General features: G+C 52.3%; 3 protein-coding genes across 3 annotated transcripts; 1 reads left to right on the top strand and 2 right to left on the bottom strand.

Moving 5' to 3' along the window:
• Positions 1-898: 898 nt before the first annotated feature.
• On the bottom strand, positions 899-11,273 carry LOC136571005 (3 beta-hydroxysteroid dehydrogenase type 7-like). The gene is made up of 6 exons (XM_066571415.1): positions 11,203-11,273; positions 8,923-9,064; positions 6,664-6,816; positions 4,175-4,283; positions 2,458-2,600; positions 899-1,068 (listed from the first exon to the last, which is right to left on the bottom strand). The coding sequence occupies exons 1-6, from the start codon at positions 11,209-11,211 to the stop codon at positions 899-901; spliced, it is 726 nt and encodes a 241-aa protein (XP_066427512.1). The 5' UTR covers positions 11,212-11,273.
• Positions 11,274-11,673: 400 nt separating this feature from the next.
• Positions 11,674-14,525, top strand: LOC136571006 (fibrinogen alpha-1 chain-like). The gene is made up of 2 exons (XM_066571416.1): positions 11,674-11,986; positions 13,179-14,525. The coding sequence occupies exon 2, from the start codon at positions 13,199-13,201 to the stop codon at positions 14,471-14,473; it is 1,275 nt and encodes a 424-aa protein (XP_066427513.1). The 5' UTR covers positions 11,674-11,986; positions 13,179-13,198; the 3' UTR covers positions 14,474-14,525.
• Positions 14,526-15,758: 1,233 nt separating this feature from the next.
• TACO1 (translational activator of cytochrome c oxidase I) lies at positions 15,759-19,795 on the bottom strand. The gene is made up of 5 exons (XM_066571417.1): positions 19,484-19,795; positions 18,535-18,644; positions 17,345-17,478; positions 16,829-16,976; positions 15,759-16,038 (listed from the first exon to the last, which is right to left on the bottom strand). Exons 1-5 carry the CDS (start codon positions 19,746-19,748, stop codon positions 15,778-15,780), a joined length of 918 nt encoding a protein of 305 aa, XP_066427514.1. The 5' UTR covers positions 19,749-19,795; the 3' UTR covers positions 15,759-15,777.
• Positions 19,796-20,408: the final 613 nt, after the last annotated feature.

Consider the following 20,408-nt stretch of genomic DNA (forward strand, 5'->3'; position numbering starts at 1 on the left):
CCCCCATTTTTTCTGGGTTTTTTCCCCCATTTTTTCCCCCATTTTTTCTGGGTTTTTTCCCCCATTTTTCCCCATTTTTCCCCCAGGTCTCACCTGCATAGACCCTGCCGTGCTCGGCGTTCTGGGGCAGGCTCCGGGGCACCCTCCCGCCCAGGTATCCATTTACCCCCCATTTTCCCCCCATTTCTCCCCATTTTTCCTGGGTTTTTCCCCCCATTTTTTCTGATTTTTTCCCATTTATTTCCCATTTTTTTCCCCCATTTTTTCTGGTTTTTTTCCCCATTTCTCCCCATTTTTCCCCCATTTCTTCCCCCAGGTCTCACCTGCGTAGACCCTGCCGTGCTCGGCGTTCTGGGGCAGGCTCCGGGGCACCCTCCCGCCCAGGTGTCCATTTTCCCCCCATTTTTTTCTGATTCTTTTCCCCATTTTTCCCCATTTTTTCTGGGTTTTTTGCCCCATTTTTCTGGGTTTTTTCCCCCATTTTTTTCTGGGTTTTTTCCCATTTTTCCCCCCATTTTTTCTGGGTTTTTCCCCCCATTTTTTCTGGGTTTTTTCCCCCATTTTTCCCCCATTTTTTCTGGGTTTTTTCCCAATTTTCCCCCATTTTTTCTGGGTTTTTTCCCCCATTTTTTCCCCCCATTTTTTCTGGGTTTTTTCCCCCATTTTTCCCCATTTTTCCCCCAGGTCTCACCTGCGTAGACCCTGCCGTGCTCGGCGTTCTGGGGCAGGCTCCGGGGCACCCTCCCGCCCAGGTGTTCCATTTACCCCCCATTTTCCCCCATTTTTTCTGATTTTTTCCCCCATTTTTCCCCCATATTTTCTCCATTTTTCCCCATTTTTTTTCTGGGGTTTTTTCTCCATTTTTTCCCCCATTTTTTCCCCATTTCTCCCCCAGGTCTCACCTGCGTAGACCCTGCCGTGCTCGGCGTTCTGGGGCAGGCTCCGGGGCACCCTCCCGCCCAGGCCCCTGCCCCGCGCGGTAGAAGAGCTCGAGCAGGGGGTGCCGCTCCCCGAAAATCCCCGTGGGCCGCAGGGACAGCGTCACCAGGCGCCCCGCCCCCCGCACACCTGCGGGGCACAAACCGCCAAAAAAAAAAAACAAAAAAAACCCCAAAAGGTTCCCAAGAAATCCCCAAAATCCCGGAATTCACGGAAAAACCCCCACCATTCTACCCCGAACCCACGAAATTCTACCCCAAAATCCACGAAGTTCTACCCAAAATCCACACAATTCTACCCCAAAATACCCACCCCACCATTCTACCCCAAAACCCACGATTCTACCCCAAAATCCACGATTCTACCCCAAAATCCACGAAATTCTACCCCAAAATCCACAAAATTCTACCCCAAAATCCCCACAATTCAATCCAAAATCCACAAAATTCTACCCAAAAATCCACGAAGTTCTACCCGAAAATCCCCAAAGTTCTACCCGAAAATCCACACAATTTTACCCCAAAATCCCCACCCCACGATTCTACCCCAAAACCCACGAAATTCTACCCCAAAATCCTCAAAATTCTACCCAAAATCCACACAATTCAATCCAAAATCGACAAAATTCTACCCAAAAATCCACGAAGTTCTACCCCAAATCCCCACAATTCTACCCCAAAATCCCCACCCCACCATTCTACCCCAAACCCACGAAATTCTACCCCAAATCCACGAAATTCTACCCAAAAATCCCCAAAGTTCTACCCAAAAATCCCCAAAGTTTTACCCAAAATCCCGAAATTCTACCCAAAATCCCCACCACAATTCTACCCAAAAATCCCCAAGATTCTACCCCAAAATCCCCCAAACTTCTACCCAAAAATCCCCAAAATTCTACCCCAAATCCCCACAATTCTACCCAAAATCCCAGATTTTTGACCCAAAATTTGGTTTTTCCTCATGGGTTTCCCATTGGCCTCCAGCAGCAGCCGCTGGGTCCCAAACACCAAAATCCCAAACTTTTGACCCAAAATCCCAAATTTTTGACCCAAAATCCCAGATTTTTGACCCAAAATCCCGAACTTTTGCCCAAAATCCCGAGTTTTTGCCCCAAATTTGGGGTTTTGCTCACGGGTTTGCCGTTGGCCTCCAGCAGCAGCCGCTGGGTCCCAAACCCCAAAATCCCAAACTTTTGCCCTAAAATCCCGAATTTTTGACCCAAAATCCCGAATTTTTGCCCAAAATCCCAAACTTTTGACCCAAAATCCCGGATTTTTGACCCAAAATTTGGTTTTTCCTCACGGGTTTGCCGTTGGCCTCCAGCAGCAGCCACTGGATCCCAAACCCCAAAATCCCAAAATCCCAAACTTTTGACCCAAAATCCCAAACTTTTGCCCTAAAATCCCGAATTTTTGACCCAAAATCCCAGATTTTTGACCCAAATCCCGAGTTTTTGCCCAAAATCCCGAGTTTTTGACCCAGAATCCCAAACTTTTGACCCAAAATCCCAATTTTTGCCCAAAATCCCGAGTTTTTGCCCCCAAATTTGGGGTTTGCTCACGGGTTTGCCGTTGGCCTCCAGCAGCAGCCGCTCGGCCTGGGCCTTGCTCAGCGGGTACGGCTCCGAGTGCCGCGTGGGGTACGGAGAATCCTCGTCCCCCCTGCGCCCCAAAAACGCCCAAATTCACCCCAAAATCCCCGCATTCCCAAACTCCCCAAAAACCAGGAAAAAAAACCCCAAAAAAATCCGGAAATTTTGGCGAAATTCTGCCCCAAAAAAGGGCGAAAATCGCTCCAGAAACGCCCAAAATCGCAGCCTGGGACGCCTGAAATTTGGGATTTGGGGGGTCCTAAAATCCCCCAAAATCACCCCAAAATTTAGGGGATCCCGAATTCCCAAAATTTCCAGCAAAATTCCCCCCCAAAAAATTCCAGTGAAATTCCCCAAAAATTCCGCTCAAAAGGGGCCAAAATCACTCCAGAAATGCCCAAATCCAACCCTAAAATTCCAATTTTTCTGGGGATTTGGGGGCTCCAAAATCCCCCAAAATCCCCCCAAAATTTAGGGGATCCCAAATTCCCAAAATTCAAAAAAAATCCCCCAAAAAATTCCCCAAAGTTTTTGTGAAATTCTGTCCAAAAAGGGCAAAAATTGCAAAATCCCCCACACTAAAATTCCCCATTTTGGGGCTCCAAAATCCCCCAAAATGACCCCAAAAGTTGGGGAATCCCAAAATTGCCAAAAATCCCCCAAAATTCCCTCAAAATTCTGATAAAAAAAATCCCCAAAATCCCAAAAATCCATAAAAATGCTCCAAAAATTCCCCCAAAAATAATTTTAAAAAATCCCCAAAATTCCCCAAAAATAATTTAAAAAAACCCCCAAAAATTAAAAAAATCCCCCAAATTTCCCCCCAAAAAATCCCTAAAAAATCCCCAAATTGCCCCAAAATTAAAAATAAAAAAAAAAACCCAAAAATCCCAAAATTCTGGTGGATTTCTGTCCCAAAAAAGCAAAAATCCCCCCAAAATGTCCCAATTTCTGGTGGATTTTGGTTGTTTTTGGGTCATTTTTTGGTTTTAGGGCAATTTTGGGGGCCATTTTGGGGGTCCCAAGTCCATTTTTGGGGTGATTTTTTTGGAGGGTTTTGGGCCACTTTTTGTGGTTTTGGGGTTTTTTTGGGTTTTCAGGGGTGCTGAGTCCATTTTTGGGGGTGTTTTTTTCCCATTTTTGTGGTGTTTCTCCCCATTTTGGGGGGTTTTACTTTGATTTTTGGGGGGTTTTTGGGGTTTTTTTTGGGGGTGCTGAGTCCATTTTTGGGGCATTTTTTCCCATTTTTAGGGTGGTTTTTTTGGGTTTTCAGGGGTGCTCAGTCCATTTCTGGGGTGGTTTTTTTCCCATTTTTTTTGGGGCATTTTTTCCCATTTTTGGGGCGTTTTTTGGGTTTTCAGGGGTGCTGAGTCCATTTTTGGGGCGTTTTTCCCCGTTTTTGGGGCGTTTTTTCCCCGTTTTTGGGGCGTTTTTCAGGGTTTTCAGGGGTGCTGAGTCCATTTTTTGGGGCGTTTTTTTCCCATTTTTTGGGGCGTTTTTTCCCATTTTTGGGGCGGTTTTTTCCCATTTTGGGGCATTTTTTTCCCATTTTTGGGGCATTTTTCCCATTTTTGGGGCGTTTTTGGTTTTCAGGGGTGCTGAATCCATTTTTGGGGCGTTTTTTTTGGGGTTTTCGGGGCGTACCTGACGAAGGGGTCCCCGCGGGTGTTGGGGCCCACGACCTCCATGCTGCTGGTGAAGATCAGCACCGGCACCCCCGCGGCCTGGCAGGCCCGGATCACGTTCTTGGTGCCTGAAACGCCCCAAAACCGCCCCAAAAATCACCCCAAAATAGCCCCAAAATATCCTGGAATTATCCCCAAAATATCCCGAAATTATCCCCAAAAATATCCTGAAATTATCCCCAAAATAGCCTGAAATTATCCCCAAAAATATCCTGGAATTATCCCCAAAAAATATCCCGAAATTATCCCCAAAAAATATCCTCAAATTACCCCAAAATTACCCCAAAAATATCCCCAAAATATCCCCAAAAATATCCTGAAAATATCCCCAAAAATACCCTGGAATTATCCCAAAAAATATCCTGGAATTGTCCCAAAATATCCTGAAATTATCCCCAAAATATCCTGGAATTATCCCCAAAATATCCCCGAAATTATCCCCCCAAAATATACTGAAATTATCCCCCAAAAATATCCTCAAATTACCCCAAAATTACCCCAAAAATATCCCCCAAAATATCCCCAAAATATCCTGAAATTATCCCCAAAATATCCCAAAAATATCCCCAAAAATATCCTGAAATTATCCAAAAAATATCCTGAAAATATCCTCAAAATATCCTGGAATTATCCCCAAAAATATCCTGAAATTATCCCCAAAAATATCCCCAAAAATATCCTGAAATAATCCCCAAAAATATCCCCAAAAATATCCTGAAATTATCCCCAAAATATCCCAAAAATATCCCCAAAATATCCTGAAAATATCCTGAAATTGTACCACAAAATATCCCTCCAAAAATCCCCAAATTGTCCTAAAGTATCCTAAAAATATCCCCAAAATATCCCCAAAATATCCCGAAATTACTCCAAAAATATCCCCAAAAAATCCTGAAATTACCCCAAACTACCTTAAAATTATCCCCCCCAAAAAATCCCAAAATCATCACAAAATATCCCAAAAATGTCCCAAAATTACCCTAAAATTACCCCCAAAAAATCCCCCCAAAAGAGCCCCAGTCCATCCCAGTTTATCCCAGTTTGTTCCCAGTCCCCCCCAGTCCCTCCCAGTCCTATCCCAGTTTACCCAGTGACCCTTCCCAATATATCCCAGTTTACCCAGTTTGTTCCCAGTATACCCCAGTCCATCCCAGTATATCCCAGTTTGTTCCCAGTATATCCCAGTATATCCCAGTTTACCCAGTGACCTCTCCCAGTATATCCCAGTCCATCCCAGTCCCTCCCAGTTTACTCAGTGACGCCCCCAGTCCCTCCCAGTTTACCCAGTCCGTTCCCAGTCCCTCCCAGTCCCTCCCAGTCTATCCCAGTCTATCCCAGTTTACCCAGTTCGTTCCCAGTCTGTTCCAGTCCCTCCCAGTCCGTTCCCAGTATATCCCAGTGTATCCCAGTCCCTCCCAGTCCCTCCCAGTCCCTCCCAGTCCCTCCCAGTCCATCCCAGTCCCTCCCAGTCCGTTCCCAGTTTATCCCAGTCCATCCCAGTCCCTCCCAGTCCCCTCCCAGTCCATCCCAGTCCCTCCCAGTATATCCCAGTCCCTCCCAGTTTGTCCCAGTTTTACCCAGTTCGTTCCCAGTCCCTCCCAGTTTACCCAGTCCGTTCCCAGTATATCCCAGTCCGTTCCCAGTATATCCCAGTCTGTCCCAGTTTACCCAGTCCGTTCCCAGTATATCCCAGTATATCCCAGTATATCCCAGTATATCCCAGTCCATCCCAGTCCCTCCCAGTTTACCCAGTCCGTTCCCAGTCCCTCCCAGTCCCTCCCAGTTTACCCAGTCCGTTCCCAGTATATCCCAGTATATCCCAGTATATCCCAGTCCATCCCAGTCCCTCCCAGTCTATCCCAGTTTACCCAGTGACCCCTCCCAGTCCCTCCCAGTTTACCCAGTCCGTTCCCAGTATATCCCAGTCCCTCCCAGTTTACCCAGTCCGTTCCCAGTCCCTCCCAGTCCCTCCCAGTCCCTCCCAGTCCGTTCCCAGTATATCCCAGTTTGTCCCAGTTTACCCAGTCCGTTCCCATTATATCCCGTATATCCCAGTATATCCCAGTATATCCCAGTTTGTCCCAGTTTACCCAGGACGTTCCCAGTCCCTCCCAGTCCCTCCCAGTCCCTCCCAGTCCATTCCCAGTCCGTTCCCAGTATATCCCAGTATATCCCAGTCCGTTCCCAGTCCATTCCCAGTCCGTTCCCAGTATATCCCAGTTTGTCCCAGTTTACCCAGGATGTTCCAGTATATCCCAGTATATCCCAGTATATCCCAGTCCCTCCCAGTCCCTCCCAGTCCCTCCCAGTCCGTTCCCAGTATATCCCAGTCCGTTCCCAGTCCATTCCCAGTCCGTTCCCAGTATATCCCAGTTTGTCCCAGTTTACCCAGTCCGTTCCCAGTATATCCCAGTATATCCCAGTATATCCCAGTTTGTCCCAGTTTACCCAGGACGTTGACCCTGGCCAGGGCCTCGGGGCTGCAGCGCCCCCAGACGTCCACGAGGGCGGCGCTGTGGAAAACGGCGTCAGCGCCGGCCAGGGCGGCCCCGAGCGCCCCCAAATCGGCGACGTCGCCCCGGAACAGCCGGACCCGGGAGCCTGGGGGGGGTAAAAACCCCAAAATCGGCGAAATTCAACCCAAAATCTAAAAATGGCGCCCCAAAGTTACCCAAAAGCAGCGGAATTTAACCCAAAAATGCCCCCAAGTTTACACAAATCCGCCCCCAAAATCGCCCTGGGACAAATGGACCCGGGAGCCTGGGGAGCCAAAATAACCCAAAATTGGTGAAATTCAACCCAAAATTTCAAAATTTTGTTACCCCAAAGTTACCCAAAACCAGCGGAATTTAACCCAAAAATCCCCTCAAGTTCACACAAATCCGCCCCAAAATCGGCGACATCGCCCCGGAACAGCCGGACCCGGGAGCCTGGGGGGATAAAAGACCCAAAATCGGCGAAATTCACCCCAAAATAAACAAAATTGAACCCAAAATTAAAAAAAAAATAACAACAAATTTACCCAGACCCACAGGAATTTACCCCAAAATCAGCCCCGAATTCACACAAATCCGCCCCAAAATGGCCCCGGGACAGCCGGACCCGGGAGCCTGGGGGGACCAAAATCGGCGAAATTCACCCCAAAATTTCAAAATGTCAGCCCAAAGTTACCCAAAACCAGCGGAATTTACCCCAAAATCAGCCCCAAGTTTACACAAATCCGCCCCCAAAATCGCCCTGGGACAGATGGACCCAAGAGCCTGGGGGAATAAAAAACCCAAAATCATCCAAATTCAACCCAAAATCAACAAAATTGAACCCAAAATTTCAAAATGTCAGCCCAAAGTTACCCAAAAGCAGCGGAATTTAACCCAAAAATCCCCTCAAGTTCACACAAATCCACCCCAAAAATCGCCTCGGGACAGAGGGACCCAAGAGCCTGGGGGGCAAAATCGACAAAATTGAACCCAAAATTTCAAAAAATCACCCCAAAATTAACAAAATTGAACCCAAAATTAAGAAAAAAATTAACAAAAATCAGCCCCAAATTCACACAAATCCGCCCCAAAATGGCCCCGGGACAGCCGGACCTGAGAGCCTGGGGGGGTAAAAAACCCAAAATCGGCGAAATTGAAGCCAAAATTTCAAAAATGTCACCCCAAAGTTACCCAAAAGCAGCGGAATTTAACCCAAAAATCCCCTCAAGCTCACACAAATCCGCCCCAAAATCGGCGACGTCGCCCCGGACCCGAGAGCCCTGGGGGGATAAAACCCCCAAAATCGGCAAAATTCAGCCCAAAATTTCAAAATGTCAGCCCAAAATTAACAAAATTGAACCCAGTTTGGGGGAATTTGGGGGATTTTGGGTCGATTTTTGGGGGGGAATTTGGAAATTTTGGGGTGAATTTTTGGGGTTGAATTTGGGATTTTTGGGGGGATTTTTGAGGTGAATTTGGGGGATTTTGGGACAGATTTTTGGGGTGAATTTCGGGCATTTCAGGGTGAATTTTAACAGCTAAATTTGGGAATTTTTGGGATGGATTTTGGGGGGGAATTTGGGGGATTTTGGGTCGATTTTTGGGGTTAAATTTGGGACATTCTGGGGTGAATTTTTGGGGTTGAATTTGGGATTTTTGGGGGGATTTTTGAGGTGAATTTGGGGGATTTTGGGACAGATTTTTGGGGTGAATTTCGGGCATTTCAGGGTGAATTTTAAGGGCTAAATTTGGGATTTTTTGGTGGATTTTGGGGGGGAATTTTGCAGATTTTTGGGGTGGATTTTGGGGGGAAATTTGGGGGATTTTGGGTCGATTTTTGGGGATAAATTTGGGACATTTTGGGGTGAATTTTTGGGGGAATTTGGGGAATTTTTGAGGGGATTTTTGGGCCTGAATGAAGGTGAATTTTGGGAGGTTTTAGGGTGAATTTTTTGGGGTGAATTTGGGGGATTTGGGGACAGATTTTTGGGGTGAATTTCGGGCATTTCAGGGTGAATTTTAAGGGCTAAATTTGGGAATTGTTGGGGTGGATTTTGGGGGGGGGGGAATTTGGGGGATTTTGGGTCGATTTTTGGGGTTAAATTTGGAAATTTTGCGGGGATTTTTTTGGGGGGGAATTTGGGGAATTTTTGGGGCTGAATGAAGGAGGATTTGGGGGGGTTTTTAGGGTGAGTTTTTTGGGGTGAATCTGGGGGGTTTTGGGGCTCACGGTGCCTCTCGGGGACCATTTTGAGGTCGGGGTCGAGGTCGAGGATTCGCAGCTCCCGAAGCTCCGGCTCCGCCTCCAGCAGCACCTGGACCAGGTGGGAGCCCAGGAACCCCGAGCCCCCGGTCAGCACCATCACCAGGCCCTGGGGAGTGAACTGGGATTGAACTGGGATTGAACTGGGAATACTGGGAATGGTCAAAATCCCAAAAAAACCCCAAAAAATCCACCCAGGAATGGCCAAAATCGCCCAAAAATCCCCAAAACTGCCCCAGGTGAGAGCCCAGGAACCCCCAGCACCACCAGCACCAGGCCCTGGGGATTGAACTGGGATTGAACTGGGATTGAACTGGGAATACTGGGAGAGAACTGGGAATGGTCAAAATCCCAAAAAAACCCAAAAAAACAAAAAAAAACCCAAAAAAATCCACCCAGGAATGGCGAAAATCCCCCCAAAAATCCCTAAAACTGCCCCAGGTGAGAGCCCAGGAACCCCGAGCCCCCGGTCAGCACCATCACCAGGCCCTGGGGATTGAACTGGGATTGAACTGGGATTGAACTGGGAATACTGGGAATGGCGAAAACCCCAAAAAACCCCAAAAAACCCCAAAAAAATCCACCCAGGAATGGCGAAAATCCCCCCAAAAATCCCTAAAACTGCCCCAGGTGAGAGCCCAGGAACCCCGAGCCCCCGGTCAGCACCATCACCAGGCCCTGGGGATTGAACTGGGATTGAACTGGGATTGAACTGGGAATACTGGGAATGGTCAAAATCCCAAAAAAACCCCAAAAAAATCCACCCAGGAATGGCCAAAATCCCCCCAAAAAACCCCAAAACTGCCCCAGGAGAGCCCAGGAACCCCCGGCACCACCAGCACCAGGCCCTGCAGGAACCCAAAATCCAACTGGGATTGAACTGGGATTGAACTGGGATTGAACTGGGAATGAACTGGGAATACTGGGAATGGTCAAAATCCCAAAAAAACCCCAAAAAAATCCACCCAGGAATGGCCAAAATCCCCCCAAAAATCCCTAAAACTGCCCCAGGTGAGCCCAGGAACCCCCGGCACCACCAGCACCAGGCCCTGGGGGTTGAACTGGGATTGAACTGGGATTGAACTGGGAATACTGGGAGAGAACTGGGAATGGTCAAAATCCCAAAAAAAACAAAAAAAAAAACCAAAAAAATCCACCCAGGAATGGCCAAAATGGCCCCAAAAAATCCCAAAAATTCAGCTGGGAATTGTAAAAATCCATCTGGAAATTGTTAAAATCTGACTGGGAATGAACTGGGATTGAACTGGGATTGAACTGGGAGTACTGGGAATGGTCAAAATCCCAAAAAAAACCCAAAAAAATCCACCCAGGAATGGCGAAAATCCCCCCAAAATCCCAAAAACTGCCCAAAAAAATCCCAAATAATGCACCTGGGAATGGTCAAAATTAAACTGGGAATACTGGGAGGGAACTGGGATTGAACTGGGATTGAACTGGGAATACTGGGAATGGTCAAAATCCCAAAAATGCCCCAAAAAACAAAAAAAAAAAAAACCAAAAAAATCCACCCAGGAATGGCCAAAATCTCCCCAAAAAATCCCCAAAAATCAAAATAATCCCAAAATTTCATCCAAATTTCACTTTGTGATCCCAAAAATCCCCAAAATTCCCCCCAAATCTGCCCCAAAATTCACTTTAAAGTCCCAAAATTCACCCAAAAATTAAAAAAAAAAAAAAAATCCAAAGTTTTCCCCAAAATTCATTTTGGGACCCCAAAAATCCCCAAAAATTCACTTTGGGACCCCAGACTCCCCCCCAAAATCCCAAAAAACCAAAATATACCCCCAAAAAAATCCAAAAATTCCCCCAAATTTTCACTTTTTTCCCAAAACTGCCCCCTGAATTATTTTAAAATTTAAAAAAAATCCCCAAATCCCCCAAAATTCACTTTTGAGTCCCTCAAATTCCCCTCCCAAAAATCGCCAAAAAATCCCTCAAAAAATAAAATAAAAATCTCCAAAATTTCACTTTAAAGTCCCAAAAATTCCCCAAAAATCCCCCCCCCAAAATTTCACTTTGAAATCCCAAAAAATCGCCCAAAAAATCCCCAAAATATAAAAAAAAAGCCAAACTTTCCCCCAAAATTCACTTTTGAACCCCAAAATTCCCAAATTCCGCCCCAATTTCCCCCCCCCCAACCCGGAAGTGGCTCCGAACTTCCCCCAAGTCTCCCGAACTTCCCCAAAATCGCCCAAAATTCCCCCAAAATTCCCCTCCCCCCCCTACCTGCGCCATGGTCCCGCTGCTGCCCCTCCCCCACCCAATTTTGGGGCAATTTCCCGGGAATTTGGGGAGGCCCCGCCCCCCTGGGGGTGGGGGGAGGGGGAGGGGTGGGAGCCGGAATGGGAGGAGCCAAAAAAATCGGGAATTTTTGGGGTGAAAAATCGGGAATTTGAGGGGGTGGGAGGTTTAAAAAAAAAGGAAATTTTTAGAGGGAAAAATTGGAAATTTTGGGGGAAAATCGGGGATTTTGGAGGGAAGTGGGGGTTGGGGAATTAAAAAATGGGAATTTTTACTGAAATCGCGGGGTTTTGGTGGGAAAATTGGGAATTCTGGGGGAAATTTGGGGGAAAATTGGGAATTTTTGGGGGAAAAAATCGGCATTTTGGGGAAAATCAAAGAGAGGAATTGGAGTCCTCCGAGCGGGCCAGAGCGCCTCCAACCGGAAGTGATCATAGAGGGGAAGCAGTAATGGCGGCGCAGACCGGAAGTTACCATAGAGATGATGAGGATTCGTTAAGGGTAACGGAAGTCACGGCTCGGAGCAGGAGAAAAACGATTAAGCAGAAAAAAGAGCACCCAAAGCGCGGCGGTTTAGCCCCAAAAAGGAGAAATCGTGACGCAATCGTGACGTAAACCCGGATCTTGACGCGGTTTTGAGTCTAAATTCGCGTTTTTCGGGGTTTTTCCTCGGTCGATTCCGGTTTCACCGCCCACTTCCGGTTGGTGTTGCCTCTTTTCCGTTCTCCCCGCGTTCACTTCCGGTGGCGCCCGCTCCGTTCCGCCTGCGGTGAGTCCTAAACTCGGCGGATTTGGCCCCAAAATCGGCGAATTTCGCCCCAAAACCCCGCGGGGAACAGCGGAGGGGGATGGGGGAGCTTCCGCTGGGCCGTTAATGGATGCGGATCGATGGATTGAACGATTTTCCCAAAAATCGCCGTTTTCGCCCCAAAATCCGCCCCCGTTTTTTTTCCATTTTCCCGATTTTTCCGGTTTTTAGCCCAAAGGCTCCTCCGAGCTCGGTTTGGGCCGTTTTGGGCTCGATTTGGGTCAAATTGTGGTGATTTTGGTAAATTTGGGTCATTTGGGGCAAATTTTGTTCAATTTGGGCTCAATTTGAGTCAATTTGGGTCGATTTTGGTCAATTTTGTCAGTTTGTGTCAATTGTGGTTGATTTTGGTCCAATTTGTGGCAATTTTGGTTCGTTTTGGTCCATTTGTGCCGATTTGGGCCAATTTCACTCCATTTTGGTCAAGTTTGGCCCAATTTTGGTTAATTTTGGTCAATTTGGACCAATTTGAGTCAATTTTCATCAATTTTGGTCAACTTGCGTTAACCCAACACCAATATTGGGTCAAATTTGGGCCGATTTTCGCCAATTTTGGTCAATTTTGCTCCTTTTTGGTCAATTTGGACCAATTTCAGTCACTTTGTTCAATTTGGGTCAACCCAGGACCAATTTGGGTCAAATTTGTGCCGATTTTGCTCCTTTTTTGGTCAATCTTGACCAATTTCACTCAATTTTGGTCAACTCTGCTCAACCCAACACCGACTTTGGTCCAATTTGTACCGATTTTGGTCAATTTTGCTCATTTTTGGTCAATTCTTGCTGGTTTTGGCCAATTTTGGTCAAGTCCGCTCAACTCGCCTCAACCCAACGTTGACTTTGGGCCAATTTGTGCCGATTTGGGCCGATCTCCATCAAATTTTCACCGATTTTCACCAAATTTGGACCAATTTTCGCTTTTTCTGTGAAGGCCGCGCTCTGCCCCGAGCCGGCCACGCCCCCTCCACTCTGGGCCAACCCAAGACCAATTTTAGGTCAAATTTGTGCTGATTTTGGGTCAATTTTTACCAATTTCACTCAATCTTGGTCAACCCAACGCCAACTTTGGGCCAATTTGTGCCGATTTCCATCGAATTTTCACCGATTTTCACCGAATTTTCACCGAATTTTCACCTTTTTTTTTTTCCCCCCGCAGTGTCCACTCGCGGCCGGACGATGCCCCAGGGCCCGCGGCCGCGTCCGGCCGAGCGCATCCGGCAGCGTTTCCGGCGGCTGCGGCGCGCGGCGCGGGCGCTGGTGCTGGAGAACGCGGCGCTCTGCGACGAGCTGGCGCGGCTCGAGGCCAAGTGGACGCTGGCCAGGGGGCAGCGGCGATTCCTGCTCGGACGCCTGCTCGGACACCGCGCCGGTCACTCGGCGGCAGCGGCCGGAGAGGCCAAACGGCCGCGCAGGGCACGGCCGGCCGCCGGCAGGGGCCGGGGAGCGAGGGGCGGCCCGAGGGACGAGCAGTGGTCACTCGCGGGCAAGGATGACCAGTGGTCACTCGGGGGCGGCAAAGGGGGCGGCTCGAGGGAGGAGCAGTGGGCGGCGGGGCCGAAGAGTGACCAGTGGTCAGCGGGGCCGAAGGATGACCAGTGGTCAGCGGGGCCGAAGAGTGACCAGTGGTCAGCGGCGGTGAAGAAGGAGCAGTGGTCACCCGGCTCGAAGGGCGAGCAGTGGTCAGCGGGGTCAAAGAATGACCAGTGGTCAGCAGGGCCGAAGAGTGACCAGTGGTCAGCTGGAGGAAGAGCTGGGATGAAGGATGAGCAGTGGTCAGCAGCGGTCAAGCAGGAGCAGTGGTCACCGGACACGAAGAATGACCAGTGGTCAGCGGGGCCGAAAGATGACCAGTGGTCATCCGGCTCCAAGAGTGACCAGTGGTCAGCGGGGGTGAAGATTGAGCAGTGGTCACCCAGCTCCAAGAATGACCAGTGGTCAGCGGAGGTGAAGAGTGACCAGTGGTCAGCGGAGGTGAAGAGTGACCAGTGGTCAGCGGAGGTGAAGCAGGAGCAGTGGTCACCCAGCTCCAAGAGTGACCAGTGGTCAGCGGGGCCGAAGGATGACCAGTGGTCAGCGGAGGTGAAGATCGAGCAGTGGTCACCCGGCTCCAAGAATGACCAGTGGTCAGTCGGCTCCAAGAACGACCAGTGGTCATCAGGAGCAAGACCCGGCCCCAAGGATGACCAGTGGTCAGTCGGCTCAAGAGATGACCAATGGTCAAGCGGCCGCTCTCGGCCCGGGGATGACCACAGGCCCGACGGCGCCGCTGACCGCTCGGCGCGGCCGGAGGAGGACGAGGAGGACGAGGATGACCACGATGACCACGATGACCACGAGGAGGACGAGGAGGACGAGGAGGACGAGGAGGAGGAGGAGGAGGACGAAGGCTCCGCTCCGGCCTTTGGCTACTCCGGCCTCTTCCTGGGCAGCCCGGCCGGCTCGGACGAGTGACCACCAATAAATGACCCCTGGCCGGAGCGGCCGCAGGGCTTTGGGCACTCCATGGCGAGGTTTGGGTGTGATTGGGGGGGGTGGCGTGACCGAGTGACCACCGGGATGACCACCCCAGTGACCGAGTGACCACCGGGATGACCAATGGGCACCACGATGACCAATGGGCACTGACCACCCCCAATGACCACCCTGATGACCACCCCAATGACCAATGGGCACCACAATGACCAATGGGCACTGACCACCCCGATGACCACCCCGATGACCGAGTGACCACCACAATGACCAATGGGCACTGACCACCCCGATGACCACCCCGATGACCGAGTGACCACCACAATGACCAATGGGCACTGACCACCCCAATGACCACCCCGATGACCGAGTGACCACCAGGATGACCAACGGGCACTGACCACCCCGATGACCACCCCAGTGACCGAGTGACCACCGGGATGACCAATGGGCACCACGATGACCACCCCGATGACCGAGTGACCACCACAATGACCAATGGGCACTGACCACCCCAATGACCACCCCGATGACCGAGTGACCACCGGGATGACCAATGGGCACCACAATGACCAATGGGCACTGACCACCCTGATGACCACCCCGATGACCGAGTGACCACCACAATGACCAATGGGCACTGACCACCCCCGCTGACCACCCAATGACCTTTGGCCGCTTCTTGACCACTCCCACTGACCCCTTGACCACTCCCACTGACCCCTTGACCACTCCAATGGCTACTGACCACCCCGATGACCACCCTGAGTGACCACTGGCCACCCCCACTGACCACCCCGATGAGCACTGGCCGCTCTCTGATGACCACTGACCACCCCCAATGACCACCCTGATGACCACTGACCACTTGACCCCCCCCAATGCCCCCTTGACCACCCTGAGTGACCACTGACCACCCACTGATCACTCCAAATGACCACTTGACCACATCTCACACCTTTATTGTCCATCGTGCGGCGTGGCCGGACCCGAGTGACTGCCCTGAGTGACCACTGACCACTCCCAATGACCACTGACCACCCTGAGTGACCCCTTGACCGTCCCAATGCCCCCTTGACCACTCTACTGACCGCTAATGACCCTCAATGATCACTGACCACCCTTTGTCCACCCTGAGTGACCACTGACCACCCCAATGACCATTGGTCACTTCTTGACCACTCCCACTGACCCCTTGACCGTCCCAATGACCACTGACCACCCCACTGACCCCCTGACCACCCCGAATGACCACTGGCCACCCCACTGACCGTTTGACCACACCTTTATTGATGGTCCCGCGTTGTGGCCGGAGCCGAGTGACCGCCCCGAGTGACCGCCGGGACGTCCTGGATGTTGTGGACGATGCGGACGATGTCCGGCCACTCGGCCAGAGCCCGGAGCAGCCGCTCGGCCGCGGCCCTCGGACCGTCCGGCAGGGCCAGCGCTGACCGCGGCCGGAATTCCAGAGTGGCCGAAATCGGCCGGAGCCCTGCGGCCGCCAGGTGCTGCCGGACACTGCCCAGGGCCGAGGGGGCGCACAGGAACTGCGGGAGGGGGGCAAAGGTCACGGGGGGGTCAGGGAGGGGTCAGGGGGTCACGGAGGGGTCAAGGGGTCAGTGGGAGTGGTCAGTGGTCATTGGGAGTGGTCAAGAAATGACCAATGGTCACTGGGGGTGGTCAAGGAGCGGTCAGTGGTCATCAAGGTGGTCAAGGGGTCAGGGAGGGGTCAAGGAGTGGTCAGTGGTCAGTGGTCAGCAGGAGTGGTCAGTGGTCAATGGGAGTGGTCAGTGGTCAATGGGAGTGGTCAAGGGGTCAGTGGGGGTGGTCAGTGAAGGGTCAAGGGGTCATTGGAGGGTCAAGTGGTCAGTGAGCGGTCAGAGGGCCAGAGGAGGGGTCAGTGGTCAGTGGGAGTGGTCAAGAAGTGGCCAATGGTCAGTGGGGATGGTCAGTGGTCATTGGGATGGTCAGTGGTCATTCAAGGTGGTCAATGGTCAGTGAGGGGTCATTGGGGTGGTCAAGGGGTCATTGGGAGTGGTCAAGAAGTGACCAAGGGTCAGTGGGAATGGTCAGTGGTCATTCATGGTGGTCAAGGGGTCAGTGGGTGCTCAAGGGGGGGGTCAAGCGGTCATTTGGAGCGGTCAAGGGGTCATTGGGGTGGTCAGTGGTCATTCAAGGTGGTCAATGGTCAGTAAGGGGTCAAGGGGTCATCAGGGTGGTCACCGGTCACTGTCTGGTCCCAGAAGTGACCGATGACCACCAGGGGGACACTCAAGCAGTGACCACAGAGTGACCACCGAGTGACCACTGCAGCGGTCAGCGGGCGGCCGGACCCACCTTGAGCTCGTCCTCGTCCTCGGCCACGTCCTGGGCTCCGGCCACTGCGGCCACGTCCAGCGCGGCCTCCAGGCCCAACGTCCGGCCGGACACTCGGACCACGCCCACGGCCTCGAAGGCGTGATGGACATCAGCGGTCAGCGCGGCCCTGAGTGACCACAGGGGGACAATGGTCAGCGAGGGTCACTCAGGGGTCACTCATTGGTCACTCAGCGGTCAGCGCGGCCCTGAGAGTGACCACAGGGGGACAATGGTCAGCGAGGGTCACTCAGTGGTCACCCAGTGGTCAGTGAGGGTCACTCAGCAGTCAGCAAGGGTCACTCAGTGGTCACTCATTGGTCACTCTGTGGCTACCCATTGGTCACTCATGGTCACCCAGTGGTCACTCACTCAGTGGTCACTCATTGGTCACTCAGGGTCACTCATTGGTCACTCAGTGGTCACTCATTGGTCACTCATGGCCACCCAGTGGTCACCCAGCGGTCACTCATTGGTCACCCCGTGGCCAGCACTGACCCGTGGCGTTGCAGCAGTGTCCGCAGCTCGGCCTGGCTGCGCCGGACGTTGTCGGTTCGGACGTCCAGCAGCACGAGTGACCCCCCCGGGCCCCGAGCGGTCAGCAGCAGCTGCGACCCCCCGGCCGGACGCTCCTGTGGCCGGAGAGAGGGGCCAGCGGTCACTCAGGGGTCAGTGGTCAGTGACCCCCCCGGCCGGACGCTCCTGTGGCCGGAGAGAGGGGCCAGCGGTCACTCAGGGGTCAGTGGTCAGTGACCCCCCCCGGCCGGACGCTCCTGTGGCCGGAGAGAGGGGCCAGCGGTCACTCAGTGGTCACTCAACGGTCACTAGGATGGTCATTGGTCACTCAGTGGTCACTCAATAGTTACTCATGGTCACTAAGATGGTCAGGGGTCTCTCAATGGTCACTCATTGGTCACTCAGGGTCACTCTGTGGTCACTCAGTGGTCATTCAGGGGTCACTCATTGGTCACTCAGGGTCACTCATTGGTTACTCAGTGGTCACTCAGTGGTCATTCAGGGGTCACTCAGTGGTCACTCAGTGGTCACTCAGGGTCACTCTGCGGTCACTCAGTGGTCATTCAGGGGTCACTCAGTGGTCACTCTGCAGTCACCCAGTGGTCACTCAGGGTCACTCAGTGGTCATTCAGTGGTCACTCAGTGGTCACTCAGTGGTCACTGCGGTCACTCTGCGGTCACTCAGTGGTCACTCTGCAGTCACTCAGTGGTCACTCAGTGGTCACTCAGTGGTCACTGCGGTCACTCAGTGGGCACTCAATGGTCACTCTGCAGTCACTCAGTGGTCACCCAGGGGTCACTCTGTGGTCACTCAGTGGTCACTCAGTGGTCACTCTGCGGTCACTCATTGGTCATTCAGGGGTCACTCAGTGGTCATTCAGTGGTCACTCTGCAGTCACTCAGTGGTCACTCAGTGGTCACTCAGTGGTCACTGCGGTCACTCAGTGGGCACTCAGTGGTCACTGCGGTCACTCAGTGGGCACTCAGTGGTCACTCTGCAGTCACTCAGTGGTCACCCAGGGGTCACTCTGTGGTCACTCAGTGGTCATTCAGTGGTCACTCTGCGGTCACTCATTGGTCATTCAGGGGTCACTCAGTGGTCATTCAGTGGTCACTCTGCAGTCACTCTGTGGTCACTCAGGGTCACTCTGTGGTCACTCAGGGTCACTCACCCTCACTGACCGCAGGGCCCCCTCGATGGTGGCTTTGGGCACGTTCAGTGTCCGGCACTGCGCCACCACCGCCGCCAGGCCGGGGTTCAGCGACGGATCCGGGCCCCCCTCTGTCGGGAGATATCGCGATAGGTCACGATAGCCCGACGTCCCCGTAGCCCCGTATCGTGATATATCATGGTGCATCGCGACATATCACGATATTGCCATAGCTTGAGGTCACAACAACCCCGTATTGCGATATGTCGCGATAGCGCCACAGCCCGTGTCCCGATATCGTGATAACGCAATAGCCCCATGTCCCCATAGCCCCATATCGCGATAGCCCAATGTCCCAACAGACCTATATCGTGATATCCCGATAGCCCAATGTCCCCATATCCCAGTGTCCTGATATCCCAATATCGCGATATCCCAATGCCCTGATATTCCTGTATCGCGATATTTTGACACCCCAATGTCCCCATGTCCCGATATCCCACTATCCCGATATCGCAATATCCCAGTGTCCCATCACCCCCCCCTCCCCCTATATCGCGATACCCCCGTGCCCCCACCCCCTTCCCCCTCCTCCCCCCTATCACGACACTCCCCCTCATCACGACACCCCCCGCACCGTATCGCGACACCCCCATGTCCCCCAACACCCCCCCACCCCCTCTATCGCGACACCCTCCCCATTACGACACCCCCCACCCCCAACCCCCTATCGCGATACCCCCATGCCCCCCCACCCACTTCCCTTCCTTTATCGCGACACCCCCGCCTCCCCCATCCCTCCATGCCTCTATCGCGACACCTCCCTGCCCCCCTACCCCCTCCTCCTCCTCTATCGCGACACCCCCGCCTCCTCCCACACCCCGTTCCTCACGTCCCCCCCACCCCCATATCGCGACAGCCCCGCGTCCCCCGCACCCCCCCCCGCCCTATCGCGACACTATCGCGCCACCTCTGGCGGCCGCCCGCAGCATCCGCGCCATTTTCTCCAAGAGGCGGCTCCGCTCCGCGTCCCGCGGCCCCTTCACGTTGCGCACCTTGGACCAGCGGTTGTGCCCGGCCATGGCCCGCACCGGAACCGGAACCGGGACCGGGACCGGAACCGGGACCGGGACCGCCCCGGGGCTCCCCGGGAGCCGGCACGGGCCGAGGCAGCCCCGCAGAGGGGCCCGGAGCGGCGGGAGCAGCCCCGGGGCTCGCAGCCCCAGCGCCGCCATTTTAGGGGTTCTGCTTCCGCCTCCTTCCCCCTCACGGCCGTTCTGCTTCCGGCGCGGCGCGGGGCAGTGTGGGTAAGGAGGTGATTTGCATAGCCACGCCTCCCCGGTTAGGAACATAGCGGCGGTGATGAGTGTGATCTGCATAACCACGCCCACATATAAAAGCGATGCGTTGTGTAAATAGGCCTGATTTGCATAGCCACGCCCTCCCCCAGAAATTCCCCCAGGGCTTTTTGGGGGATTTTCGGGGGGGTCCCAAGGTTGATTTTGGAATTTTTTTGTGTGGATTTTTGGGGGGAATTTGGGTTTTTTTCAGGGAGGCTTAGGAGGATTTGGGGATTTTTGGTGGAAATTTCAGGGATTTTTGGGAGGGGAAATTTTGGGAGGTCCCGAGCAGAATTTTGGAGGTATTTTTACACAGTTTTGGGAATTTTGGAGAATTTGGATGAATTTTGGGGACTTTTTTGGGATATTTTTAAGTTTTAGGGATTTTTCGGGACATTTGGGAATTCTGGGGACATTTTTGGGGCCATTTTTGTGAATTTTGGGTCTCCCCCTGCCCCCCCAAACACAGCCTCAGCCACCATTGCTGACTCAGCGTTTATTGACCCCACAAAGGGGGCGTGGCCGACGCAGACCACGCCCACAAACAACCCCACC

The sequence above is a fragment of the Molothrus aeneus genome, unplaced genomic scaffold, assembly GCF_037042795.1.
Source record: "Molothrus aeneus isolate 106 unplaced genomic scaffold, BPBGC_Maene_1.0 scaffold_481, whole genome shotgun sequence".
Classification (NCBI taxonomy): domain Eukaryota; kingdom Metazoa; phylum Chordata; class Aves; order Passeriformes; family Icteridae; genus Molothrus; species Molothrus aeneus.